The 7,305-nt window shown below is 62.1% G+C and overlaps 1 protein-coding gene across 1 annotated transcript; it reads left to right on the top strand.

The window, feature by feature from the left end:
• Positions 1-4,251: 4,251 nt before the first annotated feature.
• KLHDC7A (kelch domain containing 7A) lies at positions 4,252-6,630 on the top strand (the record flags this gene model as incomplete). Its single annotated transcript, XM_081088234.1, has 1 exon — positions 4,252-6,630. The coding sequence occupies one exon, from the start codon at positions 4,252-4,254 to the stop codon at positions 6,628-6,630; it is 2,379 nt and encodes a 792-aa protein (XP_080944360.1).
• Positions 6,631-7,305: the final 675 nt, after the last annotated feature.

Below are 7,305 nucleotides of genomic sequence, written 5' to 3'. Positions count from 1 at the left end.
TTTAAGAACCCATTGTGGCCCTCAAGTAAAAAAGTTTGCCCACCCCTGCCTTAACCCCAACCACCACTTTTCTCAGGTTCTCACAGGGCTCTTACTCACCAGGGCCAACATTCCCTGCCCTTATCACCCCCAGACCAGGCATGGAACCACTACAGGCAGCCCGGAGGCCCCTGAAATGACTCAAGCGAGCCAATCCTAACCTTGCTAACCCGGCCCTGTTCGCTCCATCCCAGGAAAACCACAATAAAGGCTTTTACGCTTTCCCCTCCCCACTCTGCATCCCTATGGCCCTGGTGCTTCCCAGGGTGGCCCTGCCTGGCGTGGCCTGTTGGAAAAGAGGGAACTCATGGGAACTGCGAGTAACACACTGTCTTTTCAAGAGCACTCATCTCCTGATGTGGTGGCCTCACCGAACTTGAATAACAATAAAACCTGCATTTTAACACAATCTCGGGTGGCTGTGTTCTCAGCGCTGCACCGGAGGGCGGACAGCGGGAAGCCTCCTTTAATGAAGACTCCTCTGTGCTCAGCTGTGTCACAGGTGTCACTTCTGCCCTCGAACTGGGGAAGGTCCCAGGAAGCGCCGAGCCAGCAGGAGCATCGTCACACTCACCACCTCACTCAGCATCTCTCCCCCCCTCCCCCCGCCCCCGAGTCGGGCAGTCTCCATGGGCACCGGGGCCACCCGTGTTCCTTTTTATATATAGATACTGCTTTTTATTGGTTTCAGAGAGGAAGGGAGAGGGAGAGCGAGATAGGAACATCAGTGATGAGAATCGCTGATCGGCTGCCTCCTGCACGCCCCCTACAGGGGATCCAGCCCACAACCCGGGCATGTGCCCTGACTGGGAATGGAGCCATGACCTCCTGGTTCATAGATCAAGGCTCAACCACTGGGCCACGCTGGCTGGGCCACGCATGTTTCTTTAACCTATGTCACTGCACCCAGCACAGGGCCTGGTACATGATCATCATCCGGTAAATACGGGTTCAAGCAATCAACCAGTCTATGCCCCTGCTCCCTTTATCGATAGTCAATGCTAAGCACCTCTTTCTAGAACCCTCCCCTGGCCTCATTAGTTCTTCCTTTCTGATAGACTGTGGCTTGATCATAACTTGGGGGCATGCGCCATCTCCCCGATCAGGACATCAGTCCCCTGGGGCTGAGCCTGAGTCTATGGTTCCCACGGTCCCCCCACCTTTCCCTGCTGCCCCGGGGGCTTGGTCTGGCCACACACGGTGCCCAAGAACAGGTTCCAACTGGAAGGGGTGATTGCCTGACTCAACCGGTTTACCCTGGAGCCGCAGGGAGAGCACTCCAGGGCACAGTGGAGCCTTTATTGGGTAGAAAACCGCACATCAAAGGGGCCCAGATCCTGCTCACCAGGTGGCATCTGAGAGGTCACCACACACCCACGGGGTCTGCAACAAGTCCTTCCCCCTCCACGGGTGGGAGAGTCCCACGGCTGTCCCCACCCCCCACATCAGCCCCACAGCCCTGGCTCCACCACTGGACTCCTTCTTACTGCCATTCACACCTGGTCCTCTCCTTCCCAGGGGAAGACACATGGGCCAGGCAGCTACAGAGGCCTGGTTATAAATCAACACCTGCCGCTCACCGCCCACGTGACACTGACTCATCCCTCTGAGCCTTGGTTTCCTCACCTGTTGACAAGACCCCCCCTCCAGATTCCTGGGAAATGAAATCACTTTACTTATGCAAAGTGCCCAGGACTTCATCCCCGCTCCCCCTGACCCCACCCCCACCCCCCACTGTTCCCTGGGACTCACCTTGGTGATCTAGGGAGTAACTGCTCGCCCCACCCAGGACGAAGAGGAATTCTCAGCAGGTGGGTAGAAACGCTGACCTAGTTTAGAGCCCTAGACCCGCTGAAATCTCCAGAGAGGATTGTTGAAAAATGGGGATTTCCTGGCCCCCTTCCCCCCCCCCGCCCCCCCAACCTCCTGAATCAGTAAGGGGTGGGGAGGGGTGGAACGTGGAAGCTGACTTTCTAACACACATGCTCCGCTCAGTGCCTGTGGAATTCAGGATCACTGCCTTGACCGCGATGGGAAGACAGGGACCCTGCTGCCCGTCCCCAGGGGGTGCGGGGTGGGGGGGGCAGGGGAGGAGGCCGGCTGGATGAATTCAGGTCGGCAAAACTCCGGGGTCTGGAAACAGAGAGGAAAGCCCCTGTTTACAAGCAAAGTGACATAGCGTGGAGCTGCTGTAAAGTCGGGGTGACGACTGTACTTTCTTAGCAAACGCTGAGCAGGAGCTGAGACTCGTCCCGCGCGCCCACCTCCGTCGCGGTGCCTGTAAGACAGGGGCTGCTGTCCCTAGTGCACCTGGCCCCACACCGGCCTCGGGGGCTTGGAATCCAGCACCTGAGAACAGAATGCACTTTGACCCACGGCCCATGATAGAGGCTAAAAGCGGAGCAAAGATCAAGAGACCCAGCGAAGGACAAGATGGCGGTGGGCAGGCGGATTCACCGGGAAGAAGGCACGGGAGGCACAGTCTTTGAGTCGACGCCGCAGGGCTGCAGGGATGTGGGCCAGCAGAGGAGGTCGGGCGGAGCCCCAGCCCAGTGCAGGCACGTGAGGCAGCCAACAGGAGATGAACTGGGTGGGGAGGAGGGGGTAAACTGAGGCTGGAGTGTGAGGGGCTGTGGACACAGGCATCGGTCAGGATTTTCTCCTCGTCAAGGCTTCAGAGATAAATTCCTCACAGAGTGGGGATTATTCTCATTTTTTAATTAGCTGCCATCACTTAGAAATCACGACTGATCGCATCGCTGCCTAGAGCAGCGGTTCTCAACCTGTGGGTCGCGACCCCTTTGGCGGTCGAACGACCCTTTCCCAGGGGTCGCCTAAGACCATGCTGCATGTCAGATATGTACATGACGATTCATAACAGCAGAACATGACAGTTATGAAGTAGCAACAAAAATAATTTTATGGTTGGGTCACAACATGAGGAACTGTATTTAAAGGGCCAGAAGGTTGAGAACCACTGGCCTAGAGTAAGCGTCGCTGAACAGTGGGGCCTGGCAGTGCTGGGCCTGCCTGCCTGGCACCCTCACGGGGTGAATCCTTGGTTTACCTGCCTGGCTCCTGTGGGGAGCACGGGTTTGAGCTTCCTACCCTGGCCTTTGGGGATCCAGAGAGGACCTCGGTCTACGGAGGGACACAATTAGATTTGTGCCACGGAAGGTCCAGCGGATGCTGATTCATAGAGTGACAGGACCAGGATGAGGAGGAGGAGGAAGAGAAGAGAGAGAAAGAATGGCTGATAGTGATTGGGCTTCTAGGAGGCTTTCCACCCATTAACCCATGTTGTTCTCACCACAACCTGAGGAGGTTGGTGTGCTGTCATCCCCATTTCTCGGATGAAGACATTGAGGCCCAGAGAGGTGAGGTCACACACCTAACGTCACACAGCTGGTCAGTGGCAGAGCCGGGTAGTCGGGACCTGGAACCCCCAGCCCTGGCGAGATGGTGCGGGTGAGTCTCCCTCGGCCTCTCCTCCTGGGAGGCTGTCCGGTTTGGAGGGTGAGACTGTGCCCCACGCCTGCTCCTGGCCCGGACATGAATGCCACATGTGTTTCCCGAGCTTTCTCAGGAGGGCAGAGGCATCAAGAGCCGGGTCAGGTGGCTTGGCGGCAGTCCCGGGCTCAGCCTCCCCTGCTGCTCACGGCAGAGCCCGCCAGCATGGTGGGAACCAGGCGGCCCCCAAGAAGGAGAAAATGGACCCAGGCGGGTCTCCTGCCACACCTGCCGAGGCTCCACCTGCCCCACACGCACCACGCCCAGCCCTCCCAGCGCAGCTGATTTGCAAAAGAGAAAATAAAGCACGCGCACAAATAGTGACCAACCCCCTGCGTCGCTAGCATCGGGTGATGTTTGGTCAAGAGCTTCCTCCCTCTTCATGAGCCGCCGGACACTCCCGACATCCGCCAGCTGCTGCGGGCTCAGGTGGCTGATCACAAGTTCAGCCCCAGGGCAGACCCCACCCCCAGGGAAGGCACTGCCGGATCCCAGGAGGCCAGCGCTGGGATCTGCCGGCCGGCCGGGGCTCGGTGGCCGCCCTCTGCCCGCTCAAAGTCACCTTTGCTCCAACTCCTCAGCTGGCCAGAGCCGGCCCCGAACCCCCTCCGCTCAGCTCAGCAGGAACCAGGAGCCGGCCCCCATTGGGCAATTATTAATCAGATTCTTGACATTCCTCCGCCCCAGGTTGGCTTGGGAAACATGCTCCCTGAAGGAGGAGGAGGAGCTGCGGCCCAGGACTGGCATTTGGACATGCAGCTGACGGGCAAGGTGGTGCTGTCCGCGGCCACCCTGCTCCTGCTGACCGCAGCCTACCGGCTGTACAAGTCGAGGCCTGCCCGAGCCCCGCTGTGGGGCAGGAGCGCCAAGGCCAAGGCCGAGGAGGAGGCAGAAGGCTCCGGGCAGCCGGAAGCCCAGGGGGCTGCTCCCGGGGCACCCCATCGGGGCCTGAGATGCCGGCGCGGAAGCAAGGGGCCTGGAGTACCGTTGGGCGGCAGCTGGGAGAATCCGGGGGGCTCCCAGTTCCTGGGAACCCCTTCCAGCAACTTAGAGGCCGGAGAGACTTGGAAGCCCGAGAGGAAAGGAGCTGGTGAGGACGAGGGTGGGCGGTGCCTGGAGTCCGGCCTGGCACCTCCTCGCTGCGGTGGCCAGGACGCCGGAACAGCTGCTGGCGGTAAGCCCGAGCTGCCCCACCGCCCCCCTCTGGGCAGTGAACCCAAAAGCTCCCCAGCTGTCCTGGCTGCGGTGGATGGCAGCGGCGTGGGGGGTGGGCCAGCTCCGTGGCAGGACGGCGGGCTCCCCGAGCAGCCAGGGGCTGGGGAGCAGGCGTCCCCCCTCCAGCCCTGGATGGCTCACTGGGAGGGCAAGACTGACATGAGCCAGAGCTGGGTCCTCACCCACGTGCTGGAGGCCTGCAGGGAAGAGGTGGGGGCCCTCCGGGCCGCCTCCAACATGGGCCTGGCCCTGCATCAGCAGGAGGGGGCCACCAACGCCTCCTACACCTTCTCCTCGGTGGCCCGGGTTCGAGTAGAGGAGAGTCTCCTGCAGGAGAAGGTGGCGGGGATGCGGCCCAGGCTGCAGGGCAAGGTGTACGAATACTACGTGGAATCTACCTCCCAGGCCACCTCCAGAGGCAGGCTGGCCCCCAGGACCGCGGCCCTGGCGAAGGCGCCACCTCCTCTGCCAGGCCCCCTGGGAACAGGGACAGTCCCCAGAGGCCTTGACAATGACAGAGAAGGGGGAGCCGATCGAGCCGCCTCCCCCCAGCCGGTGCTGCCCCCCGCAGGGGGCTTCAGCAGGAAGGAGAGCCTCCTTCAGATCGTGGACAACCCCGAGTTCCAGCTGCAGCTCCATGGTTTCGGGAGCCCCGCTCCATCCGGCACAGACCAGACCGCCCCATCCAGCCCCCCCATATCCGAGGAGCCTCTGGAGTCCAGCGCAGCCGGGAGCAGCGGGGACCCCCACCTGGAGCTCGTGGCCGGGACCAACTTCTTCCACCTCCCTCTCACCCCAGGGTCAGCCCCTGATGTCCGCCTGGACCTGGGCAACTGCTACGAGGTGTTGACCTTGGCCAAGAGGCAGAACCTGGAGGCGCTAAAGGAGGCCGCCTACAAGGTGATGAGTGACAACTACCTCCAGGTCCTGCGCAGCCCGGACATCTACGGGCGCCTGAGCGGAGCCGAGCGGGAGCTGGTCCTCCAGAGGCGGCTGAAGGGCCGCAAGCACCTGGTGGTGGCCGACGTGTGCCCCCAGGAAGACGCTGGCCGCCTCTGTTGCTATGACGATGAGCAGGACGCCTGGCACCTGCTGGCCCCTCTGCCCCCGGAGGCTGTGTCCCGCGGCTGTGCCATCTGCAGTCTCTTCAATTATGTGTTCGTGGTGTCCGGGTGCCAGGGGTCCGGGTGCCGGCCCTCCAGCCGGGTCTTCTGCTACAACCCTCTGACGGGCATCTGGAGCGAGGTGTGCCCGCTGAACCAAGCCCGGCCGCACTGCCGGCTGGTGGCCCTGGACGGCTACCTGTACGCCATCGGGGGCGAGTGTCTGAACACAGTGGAGCGCTACGACCCTCGCACGGACCGCTGGGCCTTCGCCCCTCCCCTCCCCAACGACACCTTCGCCCTGGCGCACACGGCCGCGGCGTGCGCCGGGGACATCTTCGTCACGGGCGGCACGCTGCGCTACCTGCTGCTCCGCTTCTCGGCCCCGGAGCAGCGCTGGCAGGTCGGGCCCACGGGGGGCGGCAAGGACCGCACGGCCGAGATGGTGGCGGTCGACGGCTTCCTCTACCGCTTCGACCTCAACCGCAGCCTGGGCATCAGCGTGTACCGCTGCAGCGCCAGTGCCCGTCTCTGGTACGAGTGCGCCACGTACCGGACGCCCTACCCGGACGCCTTCCAGTGCGCGGTGGTGGGCAGCCTCGTCTACTGCGTGGGGCGCCGGCGCACGCTCCTCTTCCTGGCTGACAACATCTCGCCCAGGTTTGTGCCCAAGGAGCTGCGCAGCTTCCCCTCCCCGCAGGGCACCCTCCTGCCCACGGTCCTGACCTTGCCCAGCCTCCATGTGCCTCAGACCAGGGTCTAGCTGCCCCTCTGCTGGGCTCCTCCTGCCAAGCTGGAGGCAAAGAGCACCCCCTGCCCACCGCTCCATGGGCCGTTTCTGGGAGGCCAGGCGGCCAGGAGCTTGGCTGCAGAAGGTGAAGTCCAGTCCTACCTCCGTCAGTGGCTGGGCTCCCGGATGCTTTGGTGCCAGCGGGCTGCAGAGGGCGAGGGTGAGATAGAGCTAGAGGGCCTGGTGCTCCAGGGCCGAGGGCAGCCACATCTCCCAGGATGGCTTCCAGTCTGAATTGGGGGGATAGAGGTGGGGGGACTCCAAGACCCTAGCAAACTTTAGGGGCACAGCTTTATCACAACCATGATTCAGGTGCCAGTTGACCCCCAGTGGCCCCTCAAGCTGACCCCGGGCCTCGTTACCAGCTAGAACAGGTGTGCTCCTCTCTCTGGAGCTGGGTCACCGAGGTAGGAGGAGAGGGCTCAGGGGGCCTGCAACGACCACCTGGGGGCATGATGGTCAGGTTCAGCTACAGAAGGAGAGGCCAGGACTGTTCCTGTGCTGGAGGCGCCTGCCCGACAGGAGAATGGGCAATTCTGAAAAAGATACATAAGTAAATAGAACCCATGCCGGATTCGAGCCACGGAGACAGCTAAGCAGGCGAGCGGGATAGTGTGAGCAGGCCTTCCTGATCAGATACGCTGAGCA

The sequence above is a fragment of the Myotis nattereri genome, assembly GCF_964212035.1.
Source record: "Myotis nattereri genome assembly, chromosome: 3".
Lineage (NCBI taxonomy): Eukaryota > Metazoa > Chordata > Mammalia > Chiroptera > Vespertilionidae > Myotis > Myotis nattereri.
Note: the sequence above shows the minus strand (reverse complement) of the source record. Positions and strands in the feature narration are given on the sequence as shown.